General features: G+C 53.6%; 1 protein-coding gene across 1 annotated transcript; it reads right to left on the bottom strand.

Moving 5' to 3' along the window:
- Positions 1 to 419: 419 nt before the first annotated feature.
- RHCG (Rh family C glycoprotein) lies at positions 420 to 21358 on the bottom strand. The gene is made up of 10 exons (XM_040642790.1): positions 21172 to 21358; positions 12747 to 12933; positions 10395 to 10545; positions 6807 to 6954; positions 5777 to 5943; positions 4188 to 4325; positions 3853 to 3989; positions 3426 to 3550; positions 3133 to 3206; positions 420 to 580 (listed from the first exon to the last, which is right to left on the bottom strand). The coding sequence occupies exons 1-10, from the start codon at positions 21356 to 21358 to the stop codon at positions 512 to 514; spliced, it is 1383 nt and encodes a 460-aa protein (XP_040498724.1). The 3' UTR covers positions 420 to 511.
- Positions 21359 to 22301: the final 943 nt, after the last annotated feature.

Here is a 22301-nt window from a genome sequence, read left to right on the forward strand (position 1 = left end):
AGCTTAATTCTCTCATCTATTAGAAAGAGAGAAGTTGTTGCACCTGTCGTGTCGAGCTCTCTGGAGGGTGAGATGCAAAAGGCAGGGCTTGGTGCATTCCACAGAGGAGCAAGCAAAGGTGAGCTGATGGGAAGAGGGAGACAGAGAGAAGAAAGGAAGAACTAGCCTGAGCTGATCGACTGAATAGAGCCAGACCTGTCATTTCCACTTTTATGAATGAGGAAATTGAGGCTTCGTCGCTGGGTGAGGGGATCCTCAAAGTCACAACCAGTAAGCAGCAAAGCCAAGTGTGTAGTCCGGCTTGCTAGCAGTCTGACTCTGAGGCCATCAACCCCTGCGTGCCCACTCCAATCCAGGCAGGAGCGGTGGAAGCTTACATCCTCATTTCTTGATGCTTTTTTTTTTTTTTTTTTTTTTTTTGCCCCTTTGTTGGTGGCATCCAGTTCCCAGAGCTGGGCCCCCATGGGGAGAACCTGCCCGTGCTCACCTGCTTCTCACCTGCCCTGGGAGTTTAAGGTTCTGAGGGCTTGAGGGTAGAGTCCTCAGGATGCAAGACCGTGCTCTTTGGCTCCTCAGGCATCTGCAGAAAGAGGAGTGCAGCTCCAAGGGCCTTGTCCCAGGCCAGGCTGGTGTCCCTGGTAGGACTAGAACAGCCTGGGCAAGTCTGGAGCAGCGTATGGCGTGTGGCGGGCGCCACCTTGTGATCACTGTGCAGAGCGCACTCCAAGAAGCAGGGCCGTCCTTCACAGGTATCACGCCCTCTACATCAGGTTAGCCACTGTCCAGGGTGCTGGGGCACTGCAAGGACGACGCAGCGTCCTTGCCCCACTTAGAGCAATGGGAAAGCGTTCAGGTGACGCGCACTCTGACAATATGAGCTGCAAATGCACACGAGAGGCTGATAACCCGCCTGGAGGGGTGGAATTCCCGTTGTGCTGAATGAACCCACTTTTGAAGGATGAGTAGCCGTGTGCCAGGGAGAGGCAGCATGGCAAGCTCCCTGAACAGCAGGCAGGTCCAAAAGTAAGGTGGGGTGAGATATAGGGGAGGCCGGAAGCAGATAGCTGGAGTGGGGGCGGGGTGGATCAGCCTTGCCTTGGCTTCAAGGCTTTCATTTGATCTTAAAGACAGCCTCACCTGGGGTCCTGGGGAACATCTGTCTCATCCCATCCTCTGGAAAGCCACCTCATCTCCCAGGTAAACCACCCAGAGGCCAGGGGCTGAGGGGACGGCCTGATGGTGGCTCACTTCCACTGACACAAAATTAGATCTCAAAACCAAGCACTGCTGAAGGGTTTTCAGCAGACAGAAGGTGTGAACTTAGAATAAATTATAAAGATCAAAACAGAACCAAGAATGAACTTCTATGTATGGGAATTGATAAGATTTTTTAGTTTATCTCATTAGTGGTAAATCCATGTGATTTCTAATTGTGGTGTCTAAAATAGTTTAAGTTCTGACTGTAAATATGGAATGAAAATAATGCTGCTAAAAAAAGTTTATTAAGAATGTTATAACACAGATTACTTTGAGAGAGAGAGAGAGAGAGAGAGAGAGAGAGATATGAAGAGCAGGACCCAAACTGGGCATATAATCTCTGCTAAGAAAAATCTAGGCGGATTAAAAAAAAAAAAAAAAAAGACTGGAGGGACATATACCCAAAATATTAGCCGTGCTTGAATTAGGATGATGGGGTTTCTTTCTATTTTTCTCTATTTCCAGATTTCTCTTAATGGGCTTCTATTCGTTTTACAATAAAAAGACAGTTTAAAGAGAATGAACTCAAAAGCGTTGTTAGTTATTTCCATGAAATTGGCTTACAGTGGATATCCATGAAAATTACCCAGGAAACTTTCTTTTTTTAACTTTTTTTTTTTAATTTGACAGACAGAGACAGCGAGAGAGGGAACACAAGCAAGGGGAGTGTGAGAGGGAGAAGCAGGCTTCCCGCTGAGCAGGGAGCCCGATGCAGGGCTCGATCCCAGGACCCTGGGATCATGACCTGAGCCGAAGGCAGACGCTTAATGGCTGAGCCACCCAGGCGTCCCCCAGAAAACTTTCTGGTGTGGTTTTAAAAATACAGAGCCAAATGAAAGGCAGTGATGGGCAGGTCCGTATCATAGGGGCCACACACAGAGCTTAGGTCCTGCCCTCTGTCATGAGGGGAAATGCAGGTAGTTGTCATCCCCACCATCTAATGCAGGTAAACACCTGCAACAAGGACTCGTCGGGAGGGAGGCCTGCCTGAAGTCACAGAAAGCCCAAATTGTGGCATGTTTTTAAAGAAACGGAGTTCTGGGACATCCTACTACTTTCAGCTTCTTGAACAATGTTTCTCAAGTTTGGTTTCTGTACTGCTACTTCTCTGGATGCTGAAAGCAATGGAATGTCACTCAGTTTTCTGGACCAGAATCAGCTGGGAACTTGTTCCCATGAGGAGGCCCTACTCAACTACAGTTCTGGGCTGGCACCTGGGAAGCTGCATTTTTACAAGGTCTCCAGGTGGTTCTTATGGAGTCTGAAGCTGAACACCACACTGGTTCTTAATCTGGGCTACATATTGGATTTCCCTGGGGAGGAGGGAGGGAGGGAAGGAAGGAAAAAAGGAAAGGAGGGAGGGAGGAAGAAAGGAAGGGAGGGAGGAAGGAGGAAAAAAAAACAAACAACAACCCCAAAACTCAATGTCCAGGCCCTAATCTTGGGGCTGAGGCCTAGGCTTGGAGCATCTTTAAGGTGATTTCAGTGCACGTGGAAGGGCCGTAGTTCTCAGAGGCGGGTGTGTTTTTCATCAGAATCGTGTGGAGGACTTGTTCAAACACAGTGCTAGGGCCCGCCCCTGAATTTTGGATGCAGGAGACCTGGGTGGGACTCAAGAATTTGTATTCCTAACACGTTCCCAGGTGCTGTGACTGGGGCACACAGGGGACCACACTTTGGGAATGACTGCTCTAGAATAATGCCTTCAGCCCCCAGGAGACACACGGCCTCTGGATGGAGGAGCAGGCTGCTGCAGCCTCTGTCCCCAACCCTCAGCTTCCAGTCCCGCAGGCCCCAGTTCGGCTGATGTGGGCAGGGTCTGTGGAGAAGGGATGCAACTCCCTTTGTGCAGGGAAACAAGTCCATGGAACTTACCTCCCAGTAGACTGCATCCTCAAAGCAGTTCTCGTCAGCGGGTTGTCCCCAGAATGGCAATTTCAAAATAATCCCTAAAGAAAGTTGGGGCTCACACGAGGTCAGGAACCACTTCTTCTCAGCCTACCCAGCCCTCCCCCTTAGCTGGGAAGCACACCCCCCCACACACAATCCAGTCCCACAGCCACAAGTGCACAGGATTCCTGGGGGTTCCAGGTTGACCTCTGGTATGTGCTTTTGGGTCCCCCACCCACAGCGGTCCCACCTTCTCTGGCGCAGCCACTTCCACTCACCCACGATGATGCCGCCCACCAGGGCCATGGCCAGGGACACAAAAAGACCAGCAGCCTGAAACTTGCCCTGCATGCTTGCGTTCCAGTTAGTCTTGAAACCATCAAAGCCAAAGGCAAGGGCAAGCCTGGGGTGGAGATCAGGGGAAGGTCAGGGCTCTGCAGAGAGGCCAAGAAACCACATGCCATCGCCCCACAAACGTGAGTGGGCACCGAGGCTCTGAGCCTTCCCCTGTGCAGTGGACAGATCACATCGTCTCTAAGGCTCTTGAGGAAGGACAGAGGTTGGGGAGAGAGGCCCATGGACAGTGGTTCAGATTGGGGAAGGCTAGGGATAGAGACGGTATGCTGGACCCCAGAGGAATAGTAGGAAGAAGGAATGGAGAAGGAAGGAGGGATTTCAGCTCCCCAACCCCTCCTCCATACTTACCCTTTTACTCCATACACATCAGCATTGGCGCAGGACGCCGTCACAGCACCCACGATGGCGCCGATGATGCCGGGCATGCCATGCAGGTTGTGAATGCCACATGTGTCCTGGATCCGCAGCCGGGCCTCCAGGAATGGCTGGATAGGGGGCACGGGTGTTACTCAGGCCCTGAGCTGTGGCAGGGGCGTGGGGAGGCCAGAATTTTGGAGGCCCCAAATACACGGAAAACCAGGATCCTCCAGCCCCCAGCCCCTTCCCTAGGGACCCCCCTCCTGTCAGGAACACAGAGACCCCCCGGATTCTCCAGCCCTCAGTCCCTGGCCTGGGGTCCTCACCGTCAGGTACACAAAACCCAGGGTGGAGACAATGCCACAGATGAAGCCAACGATGAGGGAGCCGTAAGGCATGAGCATCATTTCAGCGGCCGTTCCCACGGCCACCCCTCCTGCGAGCGTGGCGTTCTGGATGTGCACCTGGGTAGGGCGGGCGGGGCGGGCCGGAGCTCAGTCCTCTCCCAGAGTCCGCATCAGGACGCCGTGTGTGGGGGCTGCTGGCGCTGGGAGGCAGAGATGACTCCCAGGGCATCTCGTAAGCCCGCAGACCGCAGAGGGCCCCAACCCGGGCTCCACTCCCGCGCTCTCTGCACATGGGCACCCACACCCGGGCCACCAGGCTGGCCACTGTCCGCCGGCACAAATCGGCATACTTGTGTCGGGCCGGGTGAGCCCTCTTGGCAGGTCTGCACGTTCCCTGTAGCTCTGTGTGCGCCAGTGCGCATGTCTCATGGGCGCTACACGCACGTCTGCTGACGTCAGGCACCTGTGGGGCCCGACGCATGCGCAAACACCCATGCCGGCGTCTGTGGGCCCGCTACAGCACGAGCAGACCGGCTCTGAGGGCCGACCTGCGCCCGGTACGGTGCTGCCCGCTGCAGGGAGGACTTCAGTCCATCTCCACAGCAAACCCAGGAGGTAAGGACAGTTATTTTTGGATGTTTGCAGAGGAGGAAATTGAGGTGCAGGGAGACCACACAGTGAGCAAGAGGCAGGAAGGTATCTTGATCCGGGTCTGTGTGGAGCCAGAGCCCCTGACCTTGATCCTGTTCTGTGTCCTGGTCTGCCTGGGGGTGTTGGGCGCACACAGGCGTGGCCGCGTCAGTGTCTGATTCTCTTCCCCCTGATGCGTGCGTCCCTACCTCTCCGTGTGGTGAGTGTCCAGTGAACCCAGGGGCTCCTGGCGGTGTCCTAGCACACATAACGCCCGTGTCAAGAAGCTAGTATCAGAGTAGGAAATAGAGAGGCGGTCTTCTTTTTATAGAAAAATCGACCAACACCTATGGGGTTTGGCCCCTCCCCACTAACGACAGGACAGAGTGTCCCAATGGTGTGAGAGGAAGGACGCTGTGAAACCGTAACCTCCACACAAACCTCCCCAGGGGAGTGGACAGGCACCAAAGGGGTTCCCTGTCTGAGTGTGTGGGACCGGGCAGGTGGAGGCAGCTTTTGGAAAGCTGAGGGCCAGTGTTTGGAGGATCAGAAGCCTGGCAGAGGGGAAGTGCCCCTGGCAACCTTACTGGGGCAGGGTTCTGATGGGGTACAGAGCCCAGAAAAGCTGTCAGCACCCCAGGCTGGGAGGAGGAGAATGAGGAAGACGAGCCACTCATGCAGAGCAGCCAGTGTAACAGAATCTGGGAATCTGCTTCTGGGCTCTGATGAAAACCAGCTGTGGAATCTGAACAAATCATTTCTCCCCAAGACTCAGTTTTTTCATCTGTAGGATGGATGCGATAATCCTGACGCTGCCTGCTTCACAGAGTCGTTGGCAGGGCATGGTGATCATTGCCCACCGGGCACAGGCAGTCATAGTCACACCTCACCCTAGGGTTCCCCAGCTCTCCCCCTTCCCCCCGCCTCCGGCTGCTCACCATGTCCAGCTTGCCCTTCTTGTGCAAGGCGCTGGATAGTGCCACCGAGGTGAGCACGCAGGCTGCCAAGGAGCAGTAGGTGTTGATGGCAGCTCGGTGCTGGGCGTCTCCGTGGTTGGACACAGCTGAGTTGAAGCTGGGCCAGTACATCCACAGGAAGAGGGTGCCTGGCCAGATCAGACAGGACCGGTGGGCCCGAGAGAAGAGGTGTTAGATGGGCCCTACAGAGCTTAGGCAGACATCCTGTCCTTTAGTTCCAGAGATATCATATGACTCACACGCCCCAGCAGTTTCCCACCCCTGCAGCTTTACTCATGTCAGGGGCTCTTCCCAGAACATCCTTCCTGCCTTACTTACTACCTAACTTCCACTTAGCCTTCCACTGTGCTCCAAGAAGTCTACCCCAGCCCCATAACTGGGCTAAATGCCTCCCACCTTGCTCCCATAGCACCACGAGGGAGAATCTTTCCCCCTACTCTGGTTAGATTATCTGGTAACATTGCCATCTCTTCCACCACACTGTGAGGAGCTCCTTGAAGGCAGGGCTGGGTTTTAGGATACCAGAGTGGGTGGTTGATGTGTATTCTCTGAAATGAATGGACACAGGAAGTAGGAATTCACACCTTGCCTAGCCCAGGGGATGGACTGACCAGTTTCTGGTTACACTTCATTTGCCTTGGGACTTCCTAGGGAATACAGGATGAGTGACCAACTTCTTCCATCCCCATGGGAAAAAGGGACAAACATGTGGGATGCTGGAGGTGTTTACAGGCAACCCCCCTCTGCCTTTTCCCCAAAGGAAACTGCCTGCCACCCACCAGACCACATGGGGATCAGATGTAATTATGGCGGCCTAAATTCCTCTTGGAGACCTTCACCCATTATGGTGGTTCTCACTCCTCATGGTGGTCCTCACCCATCATAGAGGCCCTCACCCATCATGGCAGCCCTGAGTCATCATGATGGCCCTTATCCATCATGGCCGTCTTCACCCACCACGGTGGCCCTCAGTCATTATAGCAGGTCTCACCAATCATGGCAAAGAGGTCCGAGTGGTAGACAGCGCTCTGCCTCTCCTTGCTCTGATGTAGGCTGGGTCGGTAAAGGATCCAGGTCACTGTGAGCCCAAAGTAGGCGCCAAATGTGTGGATGGTCATAGAGCCCCCTGCGTCCTTCACCTGGGGTATAGGGATCTGTCAGGCTCTGATACCTTCTCTCCCTCCCATCTATTAGCACTTTCCTTCCCCACCCCTGTGAAACACACACACACACACACACACACACACACACACGCACACACACACACAGAGCTCCATCTGTCGCTGATTCCACAAGCTGCAGGATGGAACCCAGGGCCCCCACAGACCAATCAGTTGGGAAGGTGAGAAAGAGGGGATCCCAGACCACAAGCTGTGAGCCTGTCAGCAAAATGCCAGGGCATCCTCACCCAGCAGATGGGGTTGTGCCCAGATGGGGAAACCCGGGCTTGGAGAGGACCTTGCTCAGTCACACAAAAGGGAAGATGTGAAGCAGAGCTAGAACCCAGGGCCACCCCCTACCTAGTTTATAACCCACTAGCTTCTACCGTATCTTAATTCTTGGGAGCCCTTCCCTTCCCTCTGGGCCTCCCCTCTCCACATTTCTCCCTCCACAGCCACTCCTGGCCCAACACCACTCCGTCTAAACTGCCACTCCTCATCTCCCCGGCATCCTGCCACACTCCTTGCCTGACAACCTCACAGCTGACCTCCCACCCCACCCCCACCCTCCTCTCCCCTGTTTCCCACAGTCAGAGCAGGCAGATTGGTTTCTTCCTCTTCTGTCCCTTTCTTCCCTACCCCACTCTGTGCCTCAAGTTCCTCCTTCACAAAGCAGGGGAGACCAGGGTGCCTTACTTAACAGGGCTGTCTCGAGGGTGACACTAGACAACTCGCGTACAGCGCCTGGCAAGCGCCTGGCACCCCCACAGGCGCTTGGTTGACTTAGCCTTCCTCCCCGTGCCCCCACCTCCCCTCTCTTCAGCTTCCTCTTCCTCCCCACTCAGAACCAATCTCGGGGGAAATTTCAGTCAGAATCACAGACTTGCTCCTTCACTGTAGACGGGGAATTCCAGCCAGAGAGGTGTGCTGTCCAAGGTCACAGGGCTAGTTCTTTGTTGACAGAGCTGGGCTTCCTGGTTCCCAGCCTGGCCGGTGCCTCTGTGAGCTTTGGGAACTGGGCTGAGCCCCTTAACCTCTGAGCCTCAACTGTCTCTTCTGTAAAGTGGGGTTAATAATTGCGCCTATCTCAGAGATGAGGATGAACGAGATAAGCCATGTGAAGCATTCAGAGCAGGCTCCGGCGAAGGGTAAGTGCTCTTTAAATGTCAGCAGTGATTGTTGTATTTTGACTTGGTACAGAGACAGGCCCAAAGGCTGTCATGAAATTCAAGAATTTCTGTAGCAGGTTGGGAGTATTTTTGAGGGCCTCTTAACTCCCACCCAAGATACTACATTCTCAGGCTATTTCAGATCACGCCATTGGCCCCACTACCTTCTTTCTTCTCCACACTTCCCACCCCAGCCAATTCCCAAGCCCATTGTACTCATCTCCTTTATATCACCTTATCCTTGTACTAGATCAGTCCCAGTCCCATTATCTCTCACCAGGGCAACAAGGACAGCCTCCTAACTGGGCTCCTCGCTTCCAGCTGTTCCCCTCACCACAGCCAAAGCCGCGTTTCCATTCCATGTGTCTGACTGTGCCACTCCCCTGTCTAAAATCCTCCAAGGCTCCCCACTGCCCTCATGACAAAAGTTGAGACTACTTAATGCCATCTCCTGGAGTCTTGATGATCCATGCTCCCCTCCATTACCCTTTAACCCCACCCCCCACCCCAGCACACCCTCTTCCACCTAGGTGGAGTCACCGGAGACCTCTCATTGTAGGCCTCCCTCAAGGCCTATGCACTCACTGTTCCCTCTGCCTCACTCCTTCTCCTGGTTATTTCCTACTTGACTTCTAGCTTTGACATCTCTTCCTCCAGGAAGCCTCCCTGACCTGTCCTGCTGGTCCCTTTAGGCCACCGAGCTCTTGACCCCACTCCTCATGATACTGCATGGTTACTGTCTGTTTACTTCCTGGTTCCCTCTCTAGATTGTGAGCTCCTTGGGGTCTAAGCAAGAGGCCTGCGCACCTCTGTATGGCAGTGCCTGGAGCATTGCCCAACGTGCAGTCAGACTCCAAAATGCATTTACTCGACAAATATTTGTTGAGCACTGATTAGGCATTGAACTGGGTACTGGGGATAGAGATGGGTGCAGACACATCAGGTTTATCAGAGAAGGAGAAATGTAAGGAGACCATAAACCAAGTCAATGTGAGAGATAATGACTAGGGGTGGGGGGAGCAGTAAGATAGAGGGCAACACTGTGGGGTTGGGGAGAATCTGGGAGGGCCTCTCTGAAGAGGTGGTATTCCAGCTGAGACCTCAGTAATGAAAATGACTGAGGGATAAGCATTCCAGACAAAGGGACTAGCAAGTGCAAAGGCCCTGAGGTGGGACCAAGCTTGATGTGTTGAGGAGTAGACAGCAGGGTGTGGCCAAAGCAAGGAAAGATGGGGAGAGAGTAGGTTATAAGCTTGGAGAGAAAGGCTGGAGCAGAACATGTGGGGTTTTATAACAAATTTGGATTTTACTTGAAGTGAAAATTTAAAAACCACTGGAGGGTTTTAATCAGGGGGATGGTTTTACACACATTATTAGCAGGTTTCCATGGCTGCTGGTGGAGATTGGCCTGAGGCAGTGAGTGGGGCAAGGATGAAGATAAGGAGATGAGTTAGGAGGAAGAGAAATGGTGGCTTGGGCTAATCTGGTGGCTGAAGAAAATGACAAAATGAATGACCGAATGTAGTGTGACCTAAAAGAAAAAACAAAACAAAAACAAAAAAAAAAAAACTCTACCCCTTGTGGGAGGCAGGAGTGTTCCAGGCAGAGTCCAAATGTAGAGGAGTTGGGGGCTAAAAAGTGGATGAAGTCCCTGAATGACCTTCACCCCTGCAAAGGTACCAAAGAGGTATCTGAGCTAGAGTCAGAGGTCTAAGGTGCCCCTTACTTGGGCCATTGAATCGGCCAACTGCAAGGAGTGTCATTCCTGCCATAGCCCATGTGAATGTCATCTCTGGAGTTGTGCAAGGCACAGCCTATGCAGCTGTACATGTCTACCATAGCCATTCCCCTAGGATCCTTCCTTACAGATGTGCCCCCTCAATACACTGGGTCCTTTTCTTGGCAGAGCAACCTGGGAATGAGGTGTGCGTGTGCAAGAGTGTGTGCAGGAACACCCACTCTTTCCATTCGATATGCAAGAAAGAGAAAGGAAGGAGAAAACCACCATATGAGGAACCCCTGCTCTGACCAGGTGCTGGACTGATTTGCTAGGTAGACCACCATCCCTGCCCAATAAATGTCATTACTCTCCCTTTAGAGATGAGGAAACTGAGGTTCAGAAGGTTAAGTGACTGGCCAAGGTTGCATTGAATCCAGCTGGCATGCCTCCCCAGCCCTCCTTTCTCTCCTTCCCTGCTGTCACCCGAAGTGCCCTCCTCTACCTCTACCCCCACTCCAAGCCCTGCTCACCTCTAGCAGGCTGAGGAGGATGTACTCATTCACCGAAAAGAGGGTCACTTGGAAGAGAGTCATGATGAGTAGCTGGACAGGGCTGACTTTGCCCAGAACTGCCCCGAAGGCCACACAGACAGAGCCCACGCAGAAGTCCGCATTGATGAGGCTGTGGGGAGACAGGTCAGGGGAGGGCCTGAGGAAACAGCGAAAAGTGGCACTCCAAGCCCCAGGTTTGAATCTGGATGTTGGTCATCTGTGAGTTTGGCCTCTCAGCTTAACCTTTCTGAGCCTCAGTTTCATGGTGTGGACATGAGTACATAACATCTTAAAGCTACTCTAGGAATGAAAAGAAATAACACGTGAAAGGGCCAGCACAGCAATGGCAGGTACCAGATGCTAGACCCTTCCTCTGTGGCTCCCATCCCAGCGCCCCCTCCTTGCAGACAGCTCTTGTTCAAGGCACCCAAGTCGTCTGGCTGCTGTTGTGGAACATGCCCCATATTTGGGGACTTGCTCTGCCCTCCATCCTCTACCTGCCCTTCCAGAACCTCCCCTGACTGCTTCCTCTTTCAGGAAGCCTTCCTGGATTCCTCCATGCAGATGTGGTCTCTGCCTCCAGACCCTTATCTCTCACTCTGCACATGCCTCTCTTGCTGGCTACCAGGGCCCCGCTTGGGTTTGAGCTCTCATGACTTCCTCTTCACCTTACCCGGGAGAGAGGATTTGTGTCCAGGGAAGAAAGAGAGGCCTTCCTGCAGGAGGTAGGGAGCTGGGGGCTGGTAGAAGATGGCAGGAAGGCCAAAAGAGAGAAGAGAGGCTGAGGAACACCTAAGTTCTTCTTAAATAGGGACCCTGAAAGCCTGGCCAGCCAGTAGAGGGCTGATGGAGAGGCAGACAGCCAGGTGGATGTCGTGCAGCCAAAGGAGACCCTGGTTCCAGCCACATGCCTGCCTAACCCAGGCCTTCCTGTGCTCATCCGGCAGCAAAGCTGTCCTGGATTCCAAGGCAGAGTCATGAGAGTTGTTAATGGTGGCGGGGTGTGGATATAGGGACAGTAGAGACTACTTCCTCAAGCCATTCACATCTAGAGGAAGTGCCCCTGCGCCATGGTCAGGTGTGTGTGTGAGAATCAGGAGGGGAGTAAGAAGCCAGCTGACTGTAGGACCAGGGTGTGGAATGGGGGCTGTTCTGTCAGGGTCCCTCTCAAGATGAGGATGTTCATTGGAACCTCTGCTTCCCTAGGAGCCTTGTTCACTGCTATGTCCCCAGGGCCTCACACAGGGCCTTGCTGAAGGAATCATGGCAGTCACTAAGTGCCAGGCACTGAAATACCTGCTAGGTACTGCATATTCCCTCCTATACCACACCCAAACCCGAGGGGACAAGTGCTACTACTAGCCACATCATAGGGATGGAACAGGGAGGCTTAGAGAGGCCAAGTTATTTGCTCATGTTCCCATAACCGTAGCCAGATGACCCATCTGACAGAGGTGACCATGGGGAAGGAGTGAGAGGGAGAGCAGAAAAGCCCACACCCTGGGCCATCAGCTCCCGGGAGATGGAGGTTTGCATATCACATCTCCGGGGGGCCCACGGAGGCTCAGGCACAGCCTGTACAGGGCATCACCCTGCAGTGACAGCTGGGACCTAGAGGACTCGTCAGCAGGGACAGGACAGAAGCCAGGAGGAGGGTCTGGGGACAACACGATCATCCAGCCCTGAGTGCCAGAATCGCCTCCAGCTCAGGTGCTGAAAATCAATTCCCTGAAAGCCAATTTGCCAAAAACTAATTTGTCAAGTGACCAACTTGCCAAATAACCGGTTCACCAAAACCCTGCCAACTCACAAAGTTTATGATAATTACCTTTGAAGATTTTAAAAAGTTTTATACTTTAGTTTTTTCATCTAGCCATAGCTCTTTTGCAGGGGTGGCCAATTAAATATATCACAGGTGTTTTCATACTTTGGGTCTACAGCTTTGGGAGTGAGACTTTCTTGTGTATTTTGAACTGCATGGTGATATGTGTGACAACGATTTTATGTGCGAAAGACTGACTTATTGATTCCAACGCATTTTCTATCTAGTCAACTATTTTTCCAGTTTCTCTTAAGTCATGGCTTCACTGACTGGCTTGAGTGAATTAATATCTTGCAATTATTTGGCATATGTTTTAAATTTCAGACACCTGGCCTATGATCCCCGGTTGATGCCCTCTATGTGACGTGGTTTGATGGCAATTTGCCTCTAAACTCTTTCTGTGGACTTGGTCTTCCAAGCAGGCTAATGAGTGGTCATTGCATACCTGCCCATCTCCCTCGGGGCCCAGGACCCGCCCCCACTCGCCGCTGGGCCCGCCCCGCACTCACTTTTCCACGCCCACGTGAATGTAGCCTTGGTAGTAGGAGTGGAACCAGCCCTGCATGAGCAGCGCCCACTGGATGCCGAAGGCCGCCAGCAGGAAGTTGAAGCCCACAGAGCTGTAACCGTAGCGCTGCAGGAAAGTCATGAGGAAGCCGAAGCCCACGAAGATCATCACGTGCACATCCTGGAAGCCTGCGGGGAGAGCGCAGCCCGGGGTCTCGGTGGCCTGGCCCGCTCTAGCCCTGTGGCTGGGCCAGGGCCTCCTGCCAGGCACAGGGCCTGGTGTCTTCCGGGCCACTGGGCCCTCAGGTAGCCTCCTGAGCCCCCTCCTCCCATCTCTGCAGCTGGATCCTGGGACTAGGTGCAGTAATGAATGGTTTTGCTGACGGTAGAACAGCCACTACCCCCATCTTGTCTTAAGAACCTCTGGAGGGGGCTGGGCTGGAGGGACCGAGGTGAGCCTCCGCTTTAGACCTCGTTCTAATGCCAAGACACGCCTGAGCGCCCCCTCGGGAGATGACAGCTTCTGCTCTCCACCCCCTCCCAGGGCAGAGGTGGGCAGGCTGGGCATTTGAAATTGGAGCCAGGCTGTGGCTCATACCTAGAATCTAGGGTCTAGAACCCATACTTTCTGCACCCTTGCTCCCTCACCTCCATTTCTTTAGTACAGAGAAGTTAGTCTCATCCGGGCCTGAGTCCCTCCACGGGCCAAGCACATGAGTCAATCACCGCCCCACCCAAGAACATCACATCCCACCTCCACCCCCAGCAGGTACACTTTCTTGCATCACCGAGACCCGAATTTGGACCCCAGTTCCTCCATCTGCTGGGCAGATGACTCTGGAAAGCCAGGTAACATCCTTGGTCTCAGCGCCTTCTATAATGCTTACTCACAAAGCCTGCAGAGATTAAATGTGGGTGTGTAGGTAAACCATCTAGCAGTGTCTGTCCCATAGTAGGTGCTCAAAATGGACAAGTGTCAGTATTGTTGCTTTATTATTATTTATTGTTACTTAGGCATAGGCTAATTCTGCATTTTGAATCAACTCTTCTACCAGCTCTTGGTGTGTGACCTTGACAAGCCACTTCCCCTCTCAGAGCCAGTTTACTCCATAAAACCAAAGGATGGATTAGAATGACCGTAACTGTCCTCCCAGTGCTAACATTGCCTGATTCTAGAGTCCCAGAAAATAATAGAAGACAAGAGCTTTGGGAAGCAAAGAGAGTTACCAGAATATAAGGCTCTAAGAGGATCCACAGGTGTTGCAGGACACAGGAGCCAGATTGAAGGGTTCGCACTGGCCAAATCTGGGATGGTTTGAGCACCAAAATAATTACGTACTGTAATGAATTAAAACCATTGCAAAATAAGAACTCGGAATAGGAAATAAATAAACGAGAACGCGGGAAGGGCTCTTGCTTGTAACAGAATGCTGAGAGCCAGACAGTTAAATGTGGAATGAGCGCCGAGGTTGGAAAATCGTGATTTTCACAGTAAAGATTCCATCAGTGGATGCTAAATCCGGGGGGAAATTTTGATGAAGAGCAGAACATTTGCATTGTCTTCAAGAGTCTCCCTATAGACTGTGAGTCGCAAGGGATTGAAAAAAACAACCTGATAATTATGAAGCGGAGAAAGCAGGACGACTTCTCAACTGGGTGGTCAAAATTAACCTCACCCTGAGGGACACATAGACCATCACGGGCCTTCAGATGTGATCATCTGAAGGAGACTTATCCACCTGGATGGTATTTTAGCCCAGCAGGCATGATCCCAGTCTACTCACAATGAAGCGTCAGACAAACAGAAAACGAGTAACGTGCCCTTAGAAAGGAGGACAGCACTGAGGCTGTAGTCTTGAAAAAGGTCAGTTTCGAAAAAGGCAAAGGCTGCAGAGGTGCTCCAGATTAAGAGAGACTAAGGAGACGCGCCGACCACATTCACTCCTTAACTCTGCACTGGGTCCTGGATTCGGCAGGGGGAGTGCAAGGAGAGCTGTAAAGGTTGTTACTGACAAAAGTAGAAAATAATCAGAAAATAGGGTTGAAGAAATTAGGAACCGTATATTAAGGTATCACACAATGTAGATTGATGAACTTGATTAGTCTGGTTATGGAAGAGAATACTGTTCTCAGGACACATCCTAGAGTCATGAAGGTGACATCAGGGCCATGGCATGTGTAACGGACCCTCAGATGGTTCAGAGGAAACAAGTGTGTGTGCGTTTCTGTGTCTACGTGCGGAGAAAGAGAGAAGGAGCAGGTCGCTAATTGGAGTTACAGAGTATATAGTGCTCTTTATGCTATTTCTGTTTTAGCAACTTTTTGTAAATTTGCAATTCTTCCCAAGTAAAAAGTAAAAAAAAAAGGGGGGGGGTAACCTGCAGGGCCCATCTACCTGCCTCATTGTTCTTTCCTCATTCCTGCCGCCCCCCACCCCATGCACCGGCCGCACTGGCGTGGTGTGTTCCTCAGCCCTACTCGGGGTCTCTGCCTGTGGCCTCCCCCTGCCTGGGGTGCTCTTCCCGCAGAACAGAGGCCAACAACCTCTTTTCCTGCAGATCTCAACAAAACATCACCTCATCACAGAGGCCTTCCTGACCCTCCGGTTTAAAGGCGGTTCTCTCCCTCCCGGCCCCCTCTTCCTTCCTTTCTAGTTCTTATTACAGTCTGCAGTTAGGTGTGTTGCCCAGCCCGCTAGACTGGAAACCCCCCAGAAGGCGAGGCTGGGCCTTTTTCCTTCCCTCCGTTGTTCCCCAGCACCCAAGGGGAGGCAGCAGTGCTGATGCTGCAGCGGCCCTAACCTTGCCTGTCCCCAGCTGCTGCATCTGCCGCCCCCCCCCCCAGGTCTCCCTGGGGCCCAGGCCACAGCCCCCTTGGCTAGCGGCCACCTGGAGGAGGCACTGGCACAGTGCAGGGTGAGGGTGGGGGGCATGCCAGCTGATGCAAGAGAGCCGTGGGTCTCCCCCCAGCGTGGTGCTCTGAGCTGCTGTCTGGAGACCTGTGCAAATTTGCACGAACAAACAGCAGCTTGGTGTAGGTTTCACAATGTGTGCAGCTGATTTCGTGTTTTATCGCGTTTCATGGTTTATCACGTTTCCAACTGTTGTGGGGGGATCCGAGCTAATGCGTGTGAGGCACCATACGTGGCATCATGGTTATTCTTGGGAAGAACGGATGGGTGGCAGACTGGAGGAGAGGTGTGAAAGAGGGAGGTGACACTTTCAGACTACAGTTCCAGCAGCAGGGAGGGGAGCTGGCAGGAGGGCAGGGCTGCTGATAGACACTGGGAGTTGGGAGCTGGTGGAGTGGGAGGGAGGGGCTGGGTCTGGTGCTGGCCTTGGAGTTGAGAGGACCACAGTGGGGTGGGGGAGTCATGAGGTCGGCAGGGCAGATGGGAGGAACGGAGCCTGGCTATGAGGGGTGAAGCGGGGATCTGAGATGGGGGGGCAGCCCCGCAGATGGAGCTGTGAGTCAGAATGTGGGCACAGTGAGGGGGAGACAGCAGCTGAGAACTGGCTTGCCTTTGAAGCTAGCAGGCTGGACAGGGAAGGCGCTGGCAGGGGGTGGGAGGAACTCCCGGGAAGAGGCAGCGTCACAGAGGGTGGGGGCCTTTCGGCTGTTTGGTGGCAGAGAAGAACCATGTGGGCAGGGACGGAGGGTGGGTACGGTGGGGGGTCTTCCTTCGGGATAGGTGCAATTTCAGGGCTGCCTGAGGTCCTTCCCTCTCAGCGCACTGTCCCTGCCTGCCCCTTCTCACCAGTTCTCTGTCCTCTTTGACTCCCCTAACTCCCCAGCTGTCCTTACCTCTCTCTTTGCCCCTCTCTGGGGGGTGTCTTTTTCTTCTGCCCCCACCTTAGGCACACAGATGCCAGCTTCCCTCTCCTTGGGCACCTCCCCGTTCATTCTCTTGCTCCCTTCCTGTTTATCTCCCAAACTGGTCCTAATTTAGAACCCCAATCTACCAGCTGATTAATTTATGTTTTATACAGTTTGGTGCTACCTAAAATGCTTTTACAAGTAATGGTTTGAAGTTCCCAATTGTGTGACCTTCGGGAAGAACATCATCTCTCAGAGCTGCAGTTTCTTCTTCTGTAAAATGGGGTGAGTGCACGTGCTTGGGTAGTGCTCACCCCAGAGCTCTGTGGTGCACATTTAATGACTTCATCCAGCCCTGGGTAGAGGCCTGGCTCTTTAGCAAATTGATCAATCATATTAGCTACTATTTCTCTTTTTTTCCTCTTTCAAGGCTGTCCTTGTTTTGCACTGAGTTGGCAACTTGCTGTAGATCAGTGGAAGTTGGTGAGACACCTCCCCTTCCCCCCTCTTTGGCCAGCTTGGGGTGACACAGCAGTCCTCTCTACCCGGAGACCACCCCCCTCCCCCATGGGGCACAACTGGCATGCTGGCTTGCAGCCACGAGAGCTGCCACAAGGGGGCACCGGTACACAGCGGTTCCCACTCTCCCCTTCTCCACCCTCTTCCTAGCTCCCACTCTCCCTCGCCTCCAGGATGGGTCTCCAGTGAAGCTGGCCTTGGCTCTGAAATATCTGAAATCTGAGGACAGAGTTGCCCCTGCCGCTGGACCACGGCAGCCTCCTCCCCTCTGCTGCACCGGCACAGAAAGCGTTGAGCCCTGCCTGGTGCAGGCTAGTGCCTCTCCCTTCCTATTCTCTGCAGGCCAGCCCAACCCAGCCCAAATTTTCCCTTGAGGCCTCCTGGCCAGGCCCTCACTTCCCCAAGGCTCTGTGCCCACCTCTCCCACACCTTAGAGCTGACCACAGAACCACCCCCTCACCAATGTCCCTGGCGCAGAGGCCCGGGAAAGCAGGTGGGCTGTGTTGGGGTCCCTGCCTGTGTCACTGACTATGACGAGTGTTGGGCACATCTCTAAGGCCCACTTCCGGCACCACAAGATGGAAAGAAATGCCCTGGCTGACAGAGCCTACAGAAAACACTCGTAAGTGGGGAGAGCGCAAAGGCATTTACATGCTAACATGGTTGAAACTAACATTCAGGGAGACACTCCTTGGCCGTATCTCTAGAGAGATGCTGTGCCTCCATTCATGTACCTTCGGCGCCAGAGCACTCACTCCCCCCTGAGGACGCTTGTTACCAGCCTTCACTGTCCCCTCACTTCATGCCCCCAGCTGGGCCACAGCAGTCACCGGCCATCTTCAGTTCTCCTGGGAGATCCAGGGCCTTAAATTACATTTCCGCTTCACAGATGAGCATACCAAGGCTCACTCCATTTAGTGATGGACCCAGATCTGTTTAATTCCAGAGTCCAGCTTACGCTGCCCTCTGAGACTTGTGGGAAAGCTTGTCTTTTATTAAATGGAGCTGAGTCTGAGGTGCAGGTCCCAGGACTTCAGAGCAAGCCTGGCTGCTGTGGCTTCATGATACAGTCTTTCTGGTGTTGAAACTATGGCATCCTCTGCCCTGGGTCATCTCCTAGAAATGTGTCCTGCTCCTCCTTCAGTCTTTGCAGGAAGTTTCAGGAGCCCAGACTCTGATGGCTCCTCCTCAAGCCAGCCTCCCCCCGCCACTGCCAACAGCCACTTAGGCCCCAGAGCGCCAGCCTGTGAGGAAGCTTTGGAGCACAGGCCTCTGAGGGCACTGTCAGGGCAGGTCGCTAGCTGGCTCTGTGCCTGCTGCCTGCCGAGAGGCCCACGCCTGGGAAGCAGTCCTGAGGCCCTCCTCCCTGAGGTCCAGTCTGCGCCAGCTGGAACTAGACTCTTCTGGAAACCAGAGATGCCCAGCAGTCTCCACTAATCCCCCGGGGAGGGAATGAGGCCCGCATAGGTGTTGTGTTGACAGCCTAGAGCCAAGAACCCCAGAAGGTACCACAAGGGCGTGCCCTCATCCCAGGCCCCTGGGAATTGCCACACTGGAGTCCCACCTGTGCCAGGAGGCCACGTGCCCTCTAAGTCCTAACCATAACCACCATGACCAGGTAGACCAGAAGAGGGTCTGGCAGGAGGAAGGGGAAAGGTGAGCCTGGAGGAAGGAGAGTGAAGGAGAGGAGTGTAGGGCTCCTACGCTGGCTCTCTTGTTTCCTGGTCATTCCCCCTCTCTGGCCTTAGTCTCCTTTTCTGTAAAATGGGATCCCCAACACTGCCTTCCTCCTGGGTGGTGGGGGTGTCAAAGGAGAGAATGCACATCTGCTAGCCTGCATTGTTGCCACTACTTGCTAAGGAATCCTGAGGCCAAGAGTCTCTCCCTATACTCCTCTCCTCTCTGTCACTTCCTGCATGATGACCAAGAGCTTCCCAGCACCCACGGGGGAAATGGCAGGAGAAACTCAAGCCCTCCTTGATGGCTGGGGCTGTCTCATCCCCCTTAGCAACCTCCCTCCTATCCCTTTCACAAACCCTACTCTTGGGCCACTCTGTACAACTCACGTGCTCCCCGCATGTCTGCCTGGCTTCCCCCCTCCTCACTGTCCCACTACCATCCAGGAAGCTGTCTCATCTCTTCTGCCCAGAGAACCTGACACCGTTGAGGACAGGGTATTGGGGTGCTCTCAATGAGTCTGGGAGCCCTTTGGGGTCAGAGACCCAGGATTGTTTATACAGAGTGGCCATAAGTCTTGGTCTCTTGGAGGAGTCGTGGTTTACGTGTGCGTCCTGGCAAATTACTACTAGCACAACTCCCCCTCCTCCTCACTGTCAGAAGTGCTACTAGTTGATAAATTATATGGCCACCCCATAGGTAAGTGATTGTTGTGTGGATAAATGAAGGTGGAGTATGGAAGGTGGGTGTGGATAGAGTGGGGATAGGAGCTGGGGAGATGTGAGGACCACACCCCGCATTGGGAAGGTTTTTAGCTCCTATTTTAGGGCTTCGAGACTTTCCACCGCCTGGACTCATCAAGGACCTATGAATGCCCATGGGAGACCTTGCCTCCCGTGCTTTGCTGAGACACTGGCTTTAGGCCAAGAGATGAGCAAAAGGCCATTGAAGGAGTAGAACAGGCAAAGGAGGATCTCAAGCTGGCCTGCCTCTCCATTTGCCGGGTCAGTCCAAGGAGAGTAAAGGTGGACAGTGAAGGACAGATTTGGAGTCTAAATTCTAAGGCCACACTGTCAAGATCTCTTAAAACACAACCCCGAGTGGAGCCCAGTAGAGGCTGTGGTCTCAAACAGCCCAGGGTACACCCACCCTTCCATCACCTCCCTTCTTCAAGACACCATATTTCTATTAATGTAGCCTGTGATTACGTTAGCTTTTTGGCAGCCATTTAATATGGCTGGCTCCCACTGAGTTGACAGGCCCCTCACCCTTGCGTTTGTTCATTCAGGCCATCATCCTGTATTTTTGCAGTTATTTATTTGGAGCTAAGTGAAATGTTACTCCTGAGGGTATTCAAGCCACGGAGGTAACGCCAGCCGCGTAGGCGGCTATTGCCAATGAGCTTTAGGGTCCCTGCCGAGACCAACAGTCCATGACCATGTGAGCACCACCAAGTTGGAATGATTGTCATTGGCTGCTGGTGGATCGTGTGGGCAGTCAGAAAGTACACGGGTATGGAAAGAGCCCTGGGCTGAGTATCTGGAGGTTGGGCCGACCTCAGTGACCTTGGGCCAGTTTTTCCAACTCCTGAGTCCTAGGGCATCTGTGCTCAGTGCTCTTCCAGTGATTGCTTCCTTAGGAAGTGAGGGCTCCATGGCCAGCCCCGTGCCAGAGCTCGACGGGCACTGTCTCACACCAGCCTCATCCCAGATGCATAAGGCAGATGTGGGCCTAGACTCTCAGCGAGGTTGACACGGGCCTAAGGCCACCTACCTGGTCAATGGCAGAAGCATGAGAAAAGTGAGGTCTGGCGACTCCAAGGCCGTGCTCTTAAGGACAGCACCACAAATACCAGAGAATTCAGGATGTATGTTCTTCTTCTCCAAGCCAGAAGAGGGTAGGTGCTACAGTCCCACACACCTCTCCCCGCAGCAGGGCTGGCAGGGCAAGGAGCCATCCATCCAGCACCCCTTGACATGGGACCTACCCCCTTATGTGGAGAGTGTGGGCGCAGCTGGACAAGGGAGCCAGGGTCACCCCCTGGTCGGTGACTGAGATGGGACTCGGGTCGGTCTTCGGAGGACAAGTAGGGCTCTCTGACAGGGAGGCTGGAGGCTTCTGATGGCACCTGGAGTGAGCTCCCCCTGGTGAGTTTTCCCTATTTCTTTAACGCAGGGAAAAGGAGTTGGTGCGCTTGTGGCCCTTTCTCAAGCGTGCTCTCCAGGGACTGGCGGGTGCCCGGGTAGGGAGGGCCAGGGGGCTGTGAGCAGCTTCTCCTCCTCCAGCCCCCGCCCCCTTCCCGCCCCCTGTTCCCGAGCAGCAGGCTGCGCAGGTGCAGCGAGGCTGGGCTCTCTGCCGGGTGGCGGGGACCTGCGGGGAACGCCTCTGGCGGGCCTGCGGGGTGGCCGGACTTACTCGGGTAGCGGTAGTAGAATTCGTTCTCCATGTCGCTGGTGGAGTTCTCTTGCTCCTTAGTGTCCAGCCAGTGGGGGTCAGCATCGGAGTCATAGCGTACAAACACGCCAAAGAGGACCACCAGGGCCACCTGCAGGAGCAGGCAGGTGACCGGCAGCCGCCAGCGGAGATTGGTGTTCCAGACCATGCTGTGTGTGTGGGGGGGGGTGCGCCTGGCCGAGGAGGGCAGCGGGCAGTTCGGACCGACGCTCGCAGACGGGAGAGGCTTATAAGACCAGGGCAGGGGCGGGGCGGCCGCGTCGGGTGGCGGAACAGCTGACCCGGGTGCCGCCCGCGCGCTCACCCAACCGGCGAGACGACGGGACCTGCGGGCTCGGGGCTCGCCTCCACCCGCGCCCCCCAAGCTTCCTGGTCGGGGGGCCCAGCGCCGGGAGCAGGGGCCGAGCAGGCAAGTGGGCGGGGATCGAGGCGCCACAACCTCTGCGGATCCCCTGGGTACCGGGGAGCATGTCCGTCCTCTTTTGTTCCGGACCGAGACACAAACAGCCAGATTGTCTGCCTCCTACCGAGAGAGGAACGGAGGAATTCCTAGACGGCGCTTTTCATCAACAGCATCACCACAACCACCATCCTTTTCTTCTGATCACAAAATTCAGATAGGGTACTGAAAAACCAGGGAAAGTCTAAGAACTGTCACAGACCAAAGAAGCCTGGAGAGGTGTGACTGCTCATACAATCTGTATCCTGGAACAGAGAGAGGGTGTTAGTAGAAAAACTGGTGAAATCCGTATAAAGTCAGAAGTTTAGTTAATAGCGTTGTACCCATGGGCTTTTCGTGGTTGTGACAAATGTACAGGGCTTATGTGAGATGTTAGCAGGGGACACTGGGTGCCGAGGAACTCTGTACTATCTTTGCAAATTCTCTGTAAATCCAAAATGATTCCTGAAAATAGGGTATTAAGAAAAATTATATATATATGATTATCAGAACAGTTAAGTTTTTCACAGTTCATTGAGCTTGATCAGGAATTATCTGTTGGTCAATATGCATGATCTTGACGTGAGGAAACCATAGAATTTAAGTTAAATCTATTGCTTAGTCCATATTTTATCAAAATAAATTTGAATTT

This window comes from Ursus maritimus, unplaced genomic scaffold (genome assembly GCF_017311325.1).
Source record: "Ursus maritimus isolate PB19 unplaced genomic scaffold, ASM1731132v1 scaffold_27, whole genome shotgun sequence".
In the NCBI taxonomy this organism is placed as follows: domain Eukaryota; kingdom Metazoa; phylum Chordata; class Mammalia; order Carnivora; family Ursidae; genus Ursus; species Ursus maritimus.

Excerpts from the sequence above, each read along its gene's own strand:
- RHCG (XM_040642790.1), bottom strand. The coding sequence starts at position 21,358 with ATGGTCTGGAACACCAATCTCCGCTGGCGGCTGCCGGTCACCTGCCTG. Across the intron at positions 10,546-12,746 it reads ATTCACGTGGGCGTGGAAAA|CCTCATCAATGCGGACTTCT; the intron begins GTGAGTGCGGGG and ends GTCTCCCCACAG. Across the intron at positions 581-3,132 it reads AGGATGCAGTCTACTGGGAG|ATGCCTGAGGAGCCAAAGAG; the intron begins GTAAGTTCCATG and ends CTCTTTCTGCAG.